This window comes from Lissotriton helveticus, chromosome 4_1, assembly GCF_964261635.1.
Source record: "Lissotriton helveticus chromosome 4_1, aLisHel1.1, whole genome shotgun sequence".
In the NCBI taxonomy this organism is placed as follows: domain Eukaryota; kingdom Metazoa; phylum Chordata; class Amphibia; order Caudata; family Salamandridae; genus Lissotriton; species Lissotriton helveticus.
The window spans coordinates 268,963,119-268,979,860 of record NC_136063.1 but is presented as its reverse complement, the minus strand read 5'-3'; the positions used below and the strand labels follow the sequence as shown (position 1 = coordinate 268,979,860).

Below are 16,742 nucleotides of genomic sequence, written 5' to 3'. Positions count from 1 at the left end.
AAGGGGCTAGGTCGTCTGATTTTTCGGCCACCTCTGCAGTTAGGGGAAAATTGGTAGGGGGTGGAGTCAAGATTGGGGATTCATTTTGTATTTTTTGTACTTTGGATTGGCTCTCATTATATTTATCCCCATCATGCTTCCTTTTGTTAGGTGTGGGCCGGATGGATACTATGCATTGTGTGTTTGTTTTTGTAAATATAGAGAAGGGTTCCAACACTCTCTCATTTGTAGTTAACGAATTAATATTATTTGGTGAGGATGGTGATCCTACAGGGGCATAGCTGGTCTTACACAGACTATTTAATTCCTCCAACAGTGAGAGTCTACACACCGTATTGTTTGTTTGAGAAGGGGAATGATTACAAGGTGAACTGACTACAGGCTGATGGCAGTTATTTTTGTCAGCGTCTGTACGTGAAGGTAACAGTGCGTTATTTATACGCTTATCTTGCATCCTCAGACAAGTAGCCGACCGAAGCGCTAGTTTTGTAACAACCCCTTTCTGGGTCATGATATGACTTGGATGTAGATAAGGTAATAAGAGTTAATTGGGCAAATACTACTGTCCAGTACAGTGTGTCAATTAGTGGCTTTACCTCCTCCAGGAAAACCAAGTGGTGGGGCCCGTCCCGTCCTCCTCAGGCCTCTGAGGGCCACAGAGGGCCCGCCCTTTGCCCGGGCTTCGCCCGGCGTCCCGCGAGGGAGGGCTGACGACAGTTAAATGCGCCTCCTGGCGCTACAAATGGGTCACGTGGTTCCCTGGGCTGCTGGGGGTTGTGGTTCCCTGACCTGCACTCCACGGCGGCCAGCGCTTCCCCAGGTGGGAGTGGGAGCGGGCAGCAGGAGGCAGGCAGGCAGCAACCCCAGCAGGACAAGCAGGTCGGCAATCCTCCTCCCGGACTCCCTCAACGGCAAACAGGCAAGATCCGATGTGTTCCCCCCGCTCAGCAGGGCTGACGACAGTTAAATGCGCCTCCTGGCGCTACAAATGGGTCACGTGGTTCCCTGGGCTGCTGGGGGTTGTGGTTCCCTGACCTGCACTCCACGGCTGCCAGCGCTTCCCCAGGTGGGAGTGGGAGCGGGCAGCAGGAGGCAGGCAGGCAACAACCCCAGCAGGACAAGCAGGTCGGCAATCCTCCTCCCGGACTCCCCCAACGGCAAACAGGCAAGATCCGATATGTTCCCCCCGCTCAGCAGGGCTGACGACAATTAAATGCGCCTCCTGGCGCTACAAATGGGTCACGTGGTTCCCTGGGCTGCTGGGGGTTGTGGTTCCCTGACCTGCACTCCACGGCGGCCAGCTCTTCCCCAGGTGGGAGTGGGAGCGGGAGCGGGCAGCAGGAGGCAGGCAGGCAGCAACCCCAGCATGACAAGAGGGTCGGCAATCCTCCTCCCGGACTCCCCCAACGGCAAACAGGCAAGAACCGATGTGTTCAGCTTGTGAATAGATACCAGAGCAGTAGCTCCCAAGTTGGTGCGTCTGTAAATTGGCTCAGAACAAAAAGTCTTACAGGACCAAGCAGGCAAAGTGATCCTCCTGAAGGACCCAACTGTCAAGATAGCAGTGCTTTATGAACTGGTGAACAAACGCCCATGTAGCTGCATGACAAATGGTCATGAGAAGCACCCCAAAAGCCAACACAATGGTAGAAGCTTTACTTCTGGTGGAATGAACCCATTAGCCTTCTGGGAACTGCTTCTTAGCCAGTGCGCAGCAGATATTGAGCCATCGGGAAATGGTCTGTTTTTGCTATGTATTGTCCTTCTTTGCTCAGTAGAATGCTACAAACAGATCCAATGCTCTTTGATCTATATAAACACGTAGTGCTCTTTTAACGTCCACACGATGAAGTCTCTCCTTCTCTTTAGAGGACTGAGGTGGAGCAAAGAATGCTTGGAGAGGAATAGTCAACATGAAATGGAGTAACCACTTTTGGGGAAAAAGAGGCCCTGGTCCTCAACACCAACTTATCAAGGGAGAACACTGTGTAACAAAAAAGAGCCTGCAGCTTATTCACATGCATAGACAATGTTGTAGTGATGAGGAAGACGGTGTTTGCCATTATAAATCACAATGGACAGCTGTGCAGCGTTTCAAAGGGTGTGCACATTAAAAAACACACAAGTACTTAATTCAAGTCCCAGTAAGGCATCACAAAGAGTTTTGGTGGAAATAAATATTGCAACCCTTTCAAAAATCTTACCATAACGTGATTTAAATAAAAAAGGCTGATCCACCAAATGTAAAAAAAAAAAGCCAAAACAGCCAAAAAATAAACTTTCACAGTGCTCAAAGCAAGTTATTGCTGGGCCAGACAAAAAAAACACAGCCACACTTCAGACAACTAGTCTTGTAGTGGGTCAATTGGATGGGTAGCACACCAAGACACAAATTTCTTCCAATGACTGGCGTGCACTGATTTTGTAGAGGGATGCCTCTCCGCCAAGATGACCTTAACAACACTCTGGGTTCGCTCAGATATACAATATGCTAGGGGGAGGTAGAAATAGTAACTGTAAAAGTGACAGCAGTAAATTTGTATTATACCCTAACCTGCCTCTTCTGGGGTTATGGCTTTGATATGTCTAACTTTTCCTGGCCCTGTGACAGTGTCAAAAAGGACAGATCAGTAAACTATAAAAAAACACAATTTCCAAAATATATCAAATGATGGTTGAGGGGAACAGACCTCTGCATCCTCAGTGAAAAATTCATATACAAAAGCAGATATGCCTAAAGAAATCGGTGAACATTGAGAAGTTGTGATACTTTCTTAATCTGGATCATGATTGACAATGGTACTGGGAGGAGTGATGGTCCGAGGTGAACGCTGGGGATTGTGGTAGATTTGGGACTGGGTGAATGTATTTACATTTGTAATAAATAACCATTTTTAATGATTGGTATGACCTTGGGTTCTTTCACTGTAGTACGCTTTCTTAGTTGTTTTCAAAGCCCATTGAGCCTACGATTCACACATCTCTAAGCAGCTCATGGAGAATACATAAGAAGCAGACAATTTACAAGGCCAATTGGCAATCATGACACATTTCACATTAGCAGGGATATTGGATGAATGCCCCTACAAAAAAGATGGACATGCATGGATCAAAGTTCCCCAAACAACACATGGAAGCCTTCTGCGAATCAGGAGCTAGGAAGAAAGCATATGCTCAAGCAGAGTGGAACCACCAAAGCGAGAAACAGCTTCAAGTAGGGAGAGACTGCAAATTGACAATACACAGAACTAGTAAGGCTCTTCATTGTATCCTTCTGAAACGGGGAAACGTAGGAAATTGGCTTTGGACAGTGGGGGATAGGTGGCTAGTGTATTTCACTGGAGTGCAAAAAAGAGGCACTAGTGCTGGGTCTCTGCACAAATAATGTAAAGTGACATTATATTCGTGGGAAGCTGTTCCGGTCCAGTCATGGGTGCAAGCATTCCTGGCATGCTTGGCAAAAGGGAAAACAGCACAAACGAGTAAAGCAGGGGAAAAAATGACCATCATAAACCAAGTGTTGAAAATTCTGAAGCTGCCCAAAAAGGTCAAATAAATTATTAAAATGGCTATAGGTGACCACTGGAAGTATAATGAAAAGAATTGCAAGGAAGCCACCATGAGTTTTAAATGGTGTTTTAACCCTAGATGATCATTACTGGCACAGATGAAAGATATACATGGTAGGTGCCCTGTACCTAAAGAACATAGCCGCATTACTTGAAATAATTAAAATGTCCCTTTTAGTAGCTTCAGAATGCAAGAACATTTTGAAGACAGAGTACAACATAATAGTCTTCAGAGCAATAACGCATATCTAACAACAACCTATCATTTTGTCCTTTTGGTTATCTACAACCAACTGCACAATTGAGCATTTTAGGTTGGATATTGCTTATTTTCATGAAACCTACTTCCAACATAGATGCATGACTAATCTATCAGAAGTAATCACACAAAACAGATGTTTCGCAAGTTCTTACAAATGTTATAACATTTATTATTTTACATGGAAAACGAAATCTGCATCACTCCATATAGAAAATATTTAATCAGGGTCAAATTTAACAGGAACTGGATAACCAATGGAAAAAAAGATAGGCCTAAAACCTTCTTCATTTTTTTACATTACCAAAGGAACCAAAGCGACAGAATGCAGTGGCATTAGTTACACATTACACACAACTTATTTTTCTAGCACTAATACGAGAGTGCCAGACAAAAGTGTCCAAGTGTACTTCAATATGAAATGTGTTTAATTAGACACAGCCTGGGGTTCTAAATATTTTAATCAAGGGTTTCTATAAGAGTTTCTTCTTCAGAGCACTGTAAAATGTTTTAAAGTTTGAAATGCATCCTACCTCTTTCTGATCAAGTTGTAATGAAGATTTTATCAAGTCCCGGAGTGCAGTTAGTTGTTTCTTTTCTTCATCCTGGGTCTGCTTTATCTGTTAAGGAGTACATCTATTGCATTACCACAGTATAATGAGTAAAGAGATGCATTTCTGAAAACTTGTTCAGACTTCTCAGGAAATAATGGTGACAAGATCTAAATGTTACACATAAAAATTTGATAGCGAGAGCATCTGATTAAGGTATTTTCTGCAAAAATGTAAAGGTTTCTCACTTGTAGCTATAGATTACCAACTATGAAATCCTCAAAAAATACATAAGCTTTAGAATAATTCCCAGCCACCAAACTGGACCTCGTAACTCCCTAGAAATTAGGTAGAAATGAATTGATAAAAATGGTCATCCTTCCCCAATGCCTTTATGTATTCTAGGGAGTTTTCTTACCAGCTATCAAAAGTAATCTTTAGTAAACAAGAATATGTTGAGGACCTCCTTGTTGTGCTTAAAAGAGTTAAACTGAAAATGCTCTTTGAGAAGGGGTATGAGAAGGGTGCTACTATTTCACATTGAAGCTTCATAATCTCGTTGGTTGGCTTGAAGACACCCACAGCTGTAAGTTGCTGAAGGTATGCCATAGAGGCATGGTAGTCAGATATCAATTTTGGACCCAAACAACAGCGGGTCGCAGAAGGTGCCATTTAGTGGTCCTTCACAAATTTTGATTTCCAATTACACATCATAAACATCAGGACCATTAAATGGCACCTTCTGCGACCTGCTGTTGTTGGGCTCCAAAATTGATATCAGGACCATACAGATGGTCCTGATGTTTATGATGTGTAATTGGAAATCAAAATTTGTGAAGGACCATTATTGAAGGAGCATAGGCAGAATAGCCCCTCTGAGATTTCAAAAACTTTGGTTAGCTGTAAGGAGAGCCATGAAAATCTGGATGGATGGACAGTGGTTGTTTTTTGATTGGTGGGGAACTGTATTGTGAAGACAAATGTATGTCTTCTGAGAATGCCAGAAACAGTATCATGTACATTTTGGACACCTTTAATTGTATTTCAGAATAGCCTTCATTATATGGGGTGGATTCCCTAGTCCACACCTGGAACACAGGATCTACAATGACCTCGTATTATTGGTGAGACGTAGCTGTCCATTATCCTTCCCTTTATCATGCACTTTGTGCAAACCATCAGTCAAGATTAGAACAAAATGGTATTAAGATTGAGGGACATCAACTGCGACAGGGCCCTACTATACACAGTGCAATGACAATTTTGCCTCACTCAATTTACATTTTCACATGGGGTACACGTCACTCCTGCTTTGCTATGCAAGACCTATCCTGATCGATCTGGCAGCTGCCTATGATGTATCTTGAACAACGGTGGATTTAGAACCATACCAGACTAATAGAGGGAGATGGGTTGAGGGAAGAAGTGAGAGACTTGGTTTCTATGAATCCAATGGAATGGATATTAGGCAGCTACCCGAGACCTACAAATGGAGTATTCACTAGAAATTCATGGCACTTGGTCACGTACAGGAGAAGAGATGAGTGACAATACACTGGTTACACAGTTAGGGAATAGGCTGTCACCGGAAGAAATCTGTATATCAATGAACTGTGCCACTGACAATTTGGAAGATGATCTAAGTAGCAGGAAAAGCAAGCTTAATGTAATATTTGACAGAGAAGAGCAAGGAAGGAAACTAAGTTGTACCTCTGCCAAAACGAGTATATAAAAAAAGACTACCATTAGTTTACAATGTTTGTGCAACCCTTTGGACTCCTGTAAGAGTACCTGCCAGTGATATGCACCTTGAAATTTACTGATGTGCTCATTGTGTGCAGCAAGTCTGTATGTTAGAAGTTGTTTTTTGTTACTTTGTAGAAAATAAAACTTTTTTTTTTTAAAGAGTATTCATAGAAAAAACACGTTTCAGAGATAGGCGGGTCTTACTATTCAGAAAGCAAAGTTCTATCAATCATTTTACCACAGCTCTTTTTTCAGCCAGTATCCAATAACTTAAAGATCGGTAATGACTCTGTGGAGGATACCTTCTCTGAAAAACTACTAGTACAGTTTAATGACTTTTCCTTCTCCATTTTTATAACCTTAAGTATACATTTCAAAGCATTACCTCACCAGACTCCATCCACTTCTCAACATTGGACAAAGCGACAGAGAGCACACAGAGTGCAAATAGTTGCCTTCTCATTAAAGCAATAAGACCAAGAGCAAAAAAGTGATCTATCTTATCTTCAAAACCTACTCCTGTGCTGAAAGTGATCACATTCCCTACAGTGACTTCTTCGGTAAAAGATGCTGAGACTTCCAGAGAGGCTGCGTCTGCCAGCATCTACACTGATGTGCCTACTGAGGTTAGCATAAATCCTTTTCTTCAACTTTAGTTGGCCCCATTACAATACTAGCAATACCAACCTTCGCTACCCTGGCCCTGCGTCCGCTAACGCTGGCTTCAGCCCCACTGCTACATATTTAATCTTTAAACTCTCTTTCAGTTTCGACATCACCACCTACCCCTTGTTCTTCAACATTAACAAATAAAGGTGTAGAAACAGCCAGGGCTGGGACACAGACATGAAACTGAAATTCATGAATAGTAAAACTGTTCCTAGAGGAATGCAAGACCAGGTTGCCCTGGATCATCTGGCAACCAGTGCTCAGTAAGGCCTACTCAGTAAGGTCTGTTGATGAGTATCTGTAGTTGAACAAAACACTACACACAATGTTTGAATATTTAACTAATATTAGAGAAATGGTGGAATACTGTTAAAGTAAAAAGGGTATATTTTTCGGGCTCATTGTTCACATTTGGCATGCGTGAATATATTTACAAAAAGAAAAAGGAAAAGTAACTTAAAATAAATTGAAATCACTTACATTGTACAAATCAGTAGCTAGTTTTTCAATATATTGTTTCAATTTATCTGCAGTTTTCAAGCCATCTTGGAAAAAGCTACAAACAAAAACATAAAACTCAATAGCAAGAAGGACAAACTTGGAAGAAGCAAAATACCAAAAGCACATTTTTAAGATCTACTTCTCAGAAAACATTGCAATACCATGTTTTAACATTGAGTACTTCGAGTAAAAAATGCAACAAGCATCTTTATGAATATATAATGTATATGAAAGCATTTCTAAGCTCCCACCAAAGCTGGATGGAATCTGATACAACTCCGGATTAATAAACAGCAAAATGAAACAGTGACTGGTGCTTTCAAAAATGTTAGATTTTTTTAACCACCCTTCAAGAAGTCTGCCAAACCACAGCCCAACTGGCACTGAAACATATCAGCTGTTTGTGACCCTGAATGGGGATTGTGCTTGCACCCGTTTTTTATTACATCAGTTAACATGGGCATGGTGTGGCACCTCTTCAATATTGTAGGGCGATGATATACATATAGTGACTGAAAAAAGTTAATTATAACACTTACGAATTCAGAGGGGAGGAAGGAACATGTAAATTATGCTGGACCTCGACCACTGCCCCAAGGAGGAATGCTTCTCCCAGAAAACCTTCTGAAGGGAACAAAAGGCTAGCCCTTGAGCATTCTTAGTGGTACAAAACAAACACCCTCAAACTGAGCGATGATGCTCTGTCCCATCACTAGGAGCAGGTGGCACTCGTGATTGGCAAGAAAATACCTGCTAAATTTCCCTGCTCTGGGAACTGATAATTGACCGGTAAGGGGGGTTTCGAGAGGAGCCACCCACCTCCCCAGGCTCAAAGCACAAGACCCACACCATGATGCCTGTTTAAGTACCACATGGTTGGCATACTGCCAGTTAGGACCTGGATGCACCTGTCCTTGATGGAAGGCAGAAAGTTTTTGAGGACCACATAGATGGCACGCAGCTCCAGGTTGGTCTCCAATGGAGCAGCGCCACCACATTAAAGTCCTCTGATGTTTTGCTTTATTGTTCTGATTTTCTTTTTTTTTTTTTTTTTTACCAGACCCGAACCCAGACCTAATTAAAGTTAATTTTCTGGTTTTCCGGGCCTTTTAAGACCCTTTATCACTGGCTCACTACTGCTTCAACCTTGGGTAAGAACCTCCTGGTGGAGGCTGCATAACCTGATCGACCTGATGATTATGCACACACGTGATTAGACAGCGGAGAACCAAGATATACCGCTCAGATACCACCATACCCATCACGTGCATGAGGGTCTTTTAATTTGGGACACCCCCCGTTCCTCTAGCATACCTAAGGTTGTGCAGGACGAGTGATCCTTTCTCAATTGATTAGTATATCAAAATTATTTGTCATCGAGCGCGCACACAGGGCGCCGATCCCGCCGCCACGCCCCGGGGCTCCCCCGAGAACGATCATTGCCCGGATCCTTAATTATAGGGATCGGGACGCTATCCTGCAGGCAGCCCGACACCATGGAGATCTTTGCATTGAGAACGATACTGTCAGACTCTTCCCAGATTTTACACTTAAGGTCCAACAGGAGCGGCGTTTTTTTGATGGAGTAAAGAAAGAGCTCCGAGATCGTGGCATCAAGTACATGATGTTTTTTCCGGCGCGTCTCAAGATCCTGGCACATGAGAAATCCTACTTTTTCACGTCCCCGGAGGAAGCCCACTCTTGGCTGGAGGAGCACGTGCAGCCGCCGGGAGATCCCAGGCCGGGAGGCAGTTGGAGGAACACGGCTGATCAATCTACGACTTCTTCTACGGGCTCTGCAGGGAGGGAGCGACGACAGCAGGACGGCCCCTGGCTGCCCAGCAGAAACAGGACTCAGCGTCTATCTGCTTCTCCGGACATGGGATGAGGCGGCCTGGGCTGCCTTGGAGTGAAGGACGTGACTGGAGTACATGTAACGTATAATGCATCCCGGGCGCCAGGGTCTGCTGGAATGGTGGCCTGATGGACAGTGGGGTCCGGGGAGGGGGTCTCCAACTTCTCTTGGACACTCTGGTTTGAACTGCTCATGATAATAAGGGGAAGGGCGAGTCAAACATTGTCCTTATATCGGAAATGTATATTACGTGCAAAGTCACCCGGCTTAGGTTATGCTGAGAAGACTAGCTCGCTACAGTGGCGGGCCGGGTGACACCCTCGGGTTGCTGAACTGGTTATACTATACACCCCAAGGTTTTCGTTTTGAGGGCTACAGGCGCTCTGCTTGTTGGGGTATGTCGGCCATGTTGGCCGGCGTAGCAGGGTAGCAGGGAGGGGGGGGGAGGGTTGATTGTTTGCTTTATGCAAGTTTGTTGTTACACTATACTATTGTTTTGGCTCCAACGGCACTGAGGGTGGGCAGGCATGAGGTGGGGGGGGGGCAGCCATCCCTCACATCTGATGAATATTGATGGTGCATACATCCAAGACACAACTAGTTAATATCCTGTCCTGGATCGTTAATGGACTGCAGAATAAAATTAGGCGCACTATCGTGCTCCGATATCTGCATAGACATGCCCCAGATATCATCCTATTCCACGAGACACACTTGATTGGGAACCATTGCAGGGCCCTCAACAGATTCAGCTACACCCTGCGGGCCCATGCAGGCTTTACCACTGGCTCCAGAAGAGCGGGGATCCTCATTAAAAACTCCTTGGCGCTGACAATTGGGAGGCAGTGGTTGGACCCGTTAGGGCGTTACGCGGCACTGTCTGTCCAGTGGGAGGGTCGGACACTCAACCTTTGTTCGCTCTATATTCCCCCAAAATTGCCCTAGAGGACGCAAGGGGGGCGACGCAGGAGCAGGAACAGGACCGGAGACACAGGCTTTCGGCTCATAGAGAAAGAACTGAGGGACATGCTTTCCGACCAGGCGAGATCGCGTGCTCTGGCCACCTAGAGGCGAGTGTATGACTTAGGAGACAAGGCCAATAAGATGATAGCCTGGCTTGAGAAACGGGACAGGGACCGTAACTGGGTGCCAGGAATCCAAGGGTTGGTTGGAACGGTGAAGGACGAGAGCAGGGATATATCGGAGGAGTTCGCGCGCTATGGCGAGAGCAGGATTGCGAGAATTTCCTTGCCCCCCTACAGTTACCCGCCCTGGATCCTGCAAATAGGGCCATTTTGGAGTCTGACATCACAGTCAAGGCGCCGGGTCCTAACGGGTTTCCGGCGGAGGCGTTTGGGTGCGTCTCAAGTAGAATAGCGCCGCATATGTTGCGCATGTTCACCGAGGCTAGGCAGGAAGGGAAGCTTCCGAAGAACCTTAGGTCCACGACGATTGTAGTGATCCATAAGGATGGTAAGCCGCAAGACTTGAGCAGCTCATACAGGCCCATCTCCCTTCTTAATTACGAAACAAAAGTCCTTGGAAAGATCCTGGCCACGAGCCTGGGGAGGTGGACTAGTCTCTGATCCACCCGGATCAGTCAGGCTTTATGCCCCACAGAAGTACGCGGCTTAACCTGCGGCGGCTGTTTGGAGTCTAACAGGCAGTATCTGCACGTCCTGAAGTACCGGCAGCTTTGCTATCTCTTGATGCCCATATTGCTTTTGACAGCATAGAGTGGCGATATATATATGCAGTCTTGGAGAAATTGGGCTTCGGAGACAACTTTCGAGCGTGGGTAAGGCTGTTGTACACTGAGCCACTGGCGAGGGTCCGAGTCAATGAGGCTTTGTCGAGGGAGTTCCATCTGAGCCGAGGTACGCGACAGGGGTGCCCGCTCTCCCCGACCCTTTTCGCCTTGGAACCATTGGCGTGTTGGGTACGGACGGACCCCATGGTGTGGGGTATAGATCTGGGAAGGGGCTGGGAGGAGCGCATATCGTTATATGCGGATGACGTATTGTTGTATGTGCAGCGCCCGGCTGCCTCCATCCAGAGATTGATTGTTATTCTACGTCAGCTTGGTGAGTATTCCGGATATCGTATAAATTGGGACAAATCCCTTGCCCACGTACTGGCGGGGCAGTAGCCGCATCTATCTGAGGACTGTGGAGGTTTGGTCTGGAAGGAGATTTTTCGGTATCTGGGCATTTGGGTGGCGAGGTCGGAAGCAGAATTCCTACGTCTGAACGTTTCGGCCCAACTGGAACAGCTACAGGGGGATGTAGAACACTGGAAAACCCTTCTGCTCTCCTTGATGGGGCGCGCTGTTTTATTTAAAATGATGGCCCTTAACCGGCTTCTATATGTACTACAAAGCACGCCTTTTTCAGTCCCAGGACAAATTTTTAGGGTGATCGAATCCGAGCAGCGCTCTCTAATATGGAGTGGGGGCTGCCCGAGAATAGCTCTCAAGAAATGACAGCGGGGGCCATACGAAGGAGGCCTCGCGGTCCCAGATGTCCATCTTTATTATTGGGTGACACAGCTGATCAACATCAATGGGTGGGTGTTTGCTCCGCTAGAGGAGCCGGCATACAGAGTAGACCGCACGGCCTTTGGTACGGATACTTATCATGCAGCTCTCTATACGAAGAGTAGGCGTTGCTTGCCATTGCCACCCCAAACGGCGGCGGTGGTGGAGGCCAGGAAGCTGGCCACAAAATTGCTGGGCGAAACTCACGGCACAAACCCCATTGTGGCGTGGGAACTTCCTCTCTGAGGTTGCGAAACTTCAGGGTCCTCGTAAATGGAGCCTCATTGGTATCGCTGTCCTAGGGGATATTTAGAAAAGGGGGGGTATGACGAGGTTTGAAACCCTGCAGGTGGAATTCCAAATGGGGAGGAGGGAGTTTCTACACTACCAGCAGCTTAGACATGCCCTACATAAACACCTGAGTCAGGGAGGACAACTGCCAGATTATGCCCCACTGGAGGACAGGTTGCTGATGGATCCCATGATAGATAAAGCTATCTACCTCATGTATAGGAAACTCATTAACAACTTGGCAGACCCACTGAGACCTCGGAGGGAAAAGTGGGAGTAGGACGTTGGACTGTTAGAGGACGATGACTGGGGGGAGGCCCTACAGTGTCCTCGGGAAGTGGCTGTACGAGCCAGGTTCAGACTGGTTCAGTTACGCATTTTACACCGTTCATACACCCCGCATATGGTACAGTATAGGATAGGGTACACCGACTCGCGGTTCTGCATACGGGGGTGTGGGGAGGAGGGCTCCTTCTTTCATATCCTGTGGGAGTGCGCCAGAGTTCGGGCCTACTTGTCCAGGCTGGCAGGCTTTATGTCGGAAGTAGTGGGTGCAGAAGTCCTGCTAGAGGCCAGATGGCATGTTCTGGGTGTGACAAGTGACGTCACTTGGCCTAAGTGGGACAAACAGTGGCTGGCCCTGGCGAGTATGGTCGCAAAGAGAAATATAGCTCGGTTGTGGGAAAGTGACCTCTTACCAACGGTGGAAGAATGGGAGAGGGACCTGGACTGGTGTCAGCGGGCGGAGAAGGTAATTTATACTAGTCGAGGTTGTCCCAGGAAGTTGGAGAAAATATGGGGGGCATGGAGGCGGTACAGGGGGGAAGTGATGGATACCCAATCTGTGTCTGCTTCTGATTAATGTATATTGGTGGTCACCAATTGAGTGTGCTGCTTTGGATGCTTTCATGGGTTGCTCTGTCTCCTTTAGACTGACCGCACGGCTACGGCTAATCAGCAGGGGCGCACCGTGGACCTGGAGGGATGGGGGGGAAGCGAGCTGTTTAGGGTGCACTGAGGGTGGACCCCTAATATCGGTGGCTTCAGGGGCGACTCCGTCTCTGCATAAATGTCTTTCCAGGACTTTGATCTATGTAAGCAGGACCTTATGTCCACATTGATTGATTGTATGCTTGATTTTACTTGTAAATCCCACTGAACTTCCGAAGCCGACTGATGTGCTATTGTATGGAGCTTGTTATTAAAATAAAAAGATTTTCAAAAAATATATATATATCTGTGAATGTTGTCCCTCTTGGAGGCAGATCCCATCCCCCTAATATTCCAGGACAAGAAGGTCAGCGCATGCCGGCAGTCAGCCATATAAAGTCGCAAAGAGCGTGGACCTCCAGTGACACCCAGGACCTCCACACACCCAATCCTCCACCCATTGATGCGGAGTGTGGACCTTGTGCAAACAAAGAGAAACGAAAACAACCCACAACCATAAACTCCTTAACCCAATGGCAACATAGCAATGGCTGGCCGGCCGGCCAAACTGAATATTTTGAATCATAATCTAAAGAACGACACCTCAGTCAACTGGCAGGGGTTTATCTATGAGGAGCAGACCAAGATAGACATACAAGTACAGTGCCATTCCGGCCCAACACATGGTGAAAAGATCAGAAATCTGCCTAGCGACCAACCGTACCTACACCTATCTCCGTCATGGGCCTCAAGGGAATGCCATACATGTTACCCTGAACCACCCCCCAACATCAAAGAGGCTACGAGTAATAATATATATCAAATTAGCTCCTTAGCCATCTGCAGAGCAATTCTCAGTGCATGTCCAGGCACTGAAGTCAGCCACTATGGCCAACGACAAGATGTGTCCTAATTCAGGCTCTCATGTCCGACCCAATGAAAAGACAGACGCACAGGAGGAATTGACATCATGAAAAACCAGGTGCCCACACGCACCACAGAGGCACCCCAGCTACAGAAGAGCACTTAAATTAAAGACAAAAGGACAGTGTCTGAAGCCCCCACTCAGATTCCATCAGATCATCATTGCCCACCAGCGCCAGGTAGTCTCCCTGTCAACAATAAACAATGATTCAAAACAGTAAACGCACCAACCCAAGAACAGATCACCAAAGGCTGGTCAACCAAACTGAAAATTTGTAAATAGTTTGTAGGAATTCACCTCCAGTCACCTGGCAGGGGCCTATCTGTGAGGGGTAGGCCAGTAATTGCATGCAAGATGTTAGCTGTGTCAGCCCACTTCGTACTTACAGCTTAGAAGCCTAGTTCAGTGCATAAATAGACATGCATACCTGTGCCTGTCTTGTCAGAGGCTCCAGACAAAGAGCAAGTAAGTCACATAATCGAAACACAACAAGGGTGGTAGTTCCCACCAACTCCACAACCATCAACACAAACATGAACACCAATACATAGAACAGATTTGGAAAAAGGACACAAATCTGTTCCTACACTGATTGTGGAGTCACAAGGGGGAGCCCAGTGCCATCTACCAGGGAAGACTGAGTCAGACTGTGTGTATTTACGTTTCAATGGAGTACCAGTCGAAGTCTGATTTCATTAGACATTCCAATCTTTTTAACCACCTGGAGGGCAGCAGCTCTTTCCTGTTTGGTATGTGATGGAGACGGTCCCCTCTGAGATCTGTGAAGTGGGGTCCTGAGGGGGCGCTTTCTCGCTCTGTGGTTGGGGGCGTCAAGTCGAGAGCAAGTCAATGGAAGGGGAGTCCCTGCTTTATAAATCTACAGCCAGTCCCATACTGACCCAGGGTCTACACAGAAGTGCGTGTTTCCATCTAATGTTATCCGGAGTTTGGAGGGAAACATCAGGGAACATTGTATGCCTTCGTAGCGGAGGGCCTTTTAAACCGCTAAGTAGGAGGCTCACTTGACCTGTAATGCTGCGGTAAAGTCTGGGAATACAGACACCTCACTGTTGTCTACTGTGAAGGGGCCTTCCATCCGTGCCCTCTGTAGGATGATTGTTACAGCAAACAAATGACTGATGGAATTCTGACAATGCAAACATTCTCCCCCAGTCAAAAGATCTGGATTAAATCCATTTTTCTTTTGCCCACTATGCCACCCCAGTTTGGGAAGCAGCCATATGCAAATCAATCTTGGCCTGTGCCTCATGGGAACAGTCCAGACCGAACTGCCAGGCCAGGTCTTCCCTGGACCGGTAACAAGCATCTTTGAACCAGTTTCGAGGTATGTCACCCTTCTCCAGAGCGAAGGAGGATGCGAGGAGGTTCGGGCCATGTTCCTCTTTAGCCAGTTCCTGAAATAGGACACCATGTCGCCATGCTCCACACCTTCAGGGAGGCCAACTACACAGATGTTGTTGTGTCGGCTATGCCCTTCAGCATCTTCGGCTCGACACTCAAGGGTCTGCACACTATACACCAGCTCCATCATCAGCGTTGATGTCTAAGGCTGCAACTCCCCCACAGATGTCTTCACCTTCCAGACTCTATCGGCCAGTTTGTATTGTTCCGTTTGCAGCAGTCCAAGGTCCACTGACACTGTGCCAATATATTGCTGGAGGGTGGCCCTGGTATCTTCTATGGCAGCAAGTATTTTATCCAGTTGGAGAAGGATAGGGTTCACTGGAGGGGCCGCCTCTCCAGTCCCCGCCGGGCCTGTGTCTGGATTGGTAACCCCCCTCAGATGATGCCCCAGCCTATTTAGCCCTTGGCTTCCCAATCTAGGTAATGTCCATACATTGTGCAGTGGTGATTGTAATGTGGTAAAGCAATTGTGATCTGTGCAAAGTTTAACAAGCACCCATTTACAAGGGCTGTGGAGTCTCAGCTAAAATGGATCAAAGGGGCCGAGACAGTTACGACGTAGCCACCAGGAGGTAGTGGTTCCCCCAACACACAGCCATCAAGGTAGGGGTGTGAGCTTTGTTCCCCACCAAACGAGGTGGATCCCCAAAGCCAAGGAAATTCGTAGGGAACGGGGGAAAAGATAACATTTCTAGTAGCAGAGGGCCAGATACCTATTTTGGGGGGCCTCTGGAGTACACCATGTATCATATAAGCCCCCTTGGTAAAGTGTTTTACTGGGTACTACCAGACCCCCAGGGGATCAACACTCATAGGTTAAGCAGGGCCAGTCAGGTGGGGGACAATTGGTATCAGCCTTCAACACATCCTGGTATCTTCGCTGGGGTAGTAACAGTATGGGAGGGCTCCAGGTCAATGGGCACCAGAAGTGAGCACAGCACCACTAACTCCTGTGTGATTAATGCCAGGCCCATGCCAATGTCACTCATGAACAAGGTAACCACCTTCCAACAAGGGATCCAATGTCACCCCCAGGGCCACCAGTTCTCAAAAAGCCAGGCGGGCCAGCCAAATACAAGTCTCTGGCAGCCGCCCCAGCAACAACTACTCCATAGGCAAGTTCTCCCGGGTCCGGAGACCACTTCGGAGCAGGTCAGAGCACCAGCAACTCCCCAGGGGGACCTCTGCCTGTTCATCCAGCAGTTATGGCACATTATGACATCTGCACATGCAGGCCTACAGCATCAGGCCACCGGTAAGCGAGGCCTGCAGAAATGCTCCAACCTGCTGGTGTCTAGGGTAATGCTGCTGAGCTCCGCAGCCGGAAGTGGGGATAGCAGGTTGTGCCACAACATCTCCCAAGGGTAGGTAAATGCTGTGGGCCGGTACTTATGTATTTCTGATGAGCCCCAGTCACCTAAGCAGATGCAGCAGCAGTTGCCCAGCTGGCAGGGAGGCCGTGTCATCAGCTATCTCGCCAGTGCC

The 16,742-nt window shown here is 47.0% G+C and overlaps 1 protein-coding gene across 3 annotated transcripts in view; it reads right to left on the bottom strand.

Moving 5' to 3' along the window:
- ASAP1 (ArfGAP with SH3 domain, ankyrin repeat and PH domain 1) overlaps window positions 1-16,742 on the bottom strand; it is a 2,040,747-nt gene that overhangs the window by 1,255,412 nt on the left and 768,593 nt on the right. For all 3 annotated transcript variants that reach the window (XM_078686749.1, XM_078686753.1, XM_078686750.1), the window contains 2 exons: window positions 7,275-7,350; window positions 4,362-4,448 (listed from right to left, as the gene is read on the bottom strand). In XM_078686749.1, coding sequence (XP_078542875.1) covers window positions 4,362-4,448; window positions 7,275-7,350 — 163 coding nt within the window. The remainder of the gene's footprint in view (window positions 1-4,361; window positions 4,449-7,274; window positions 7,351-16,742) is intronic.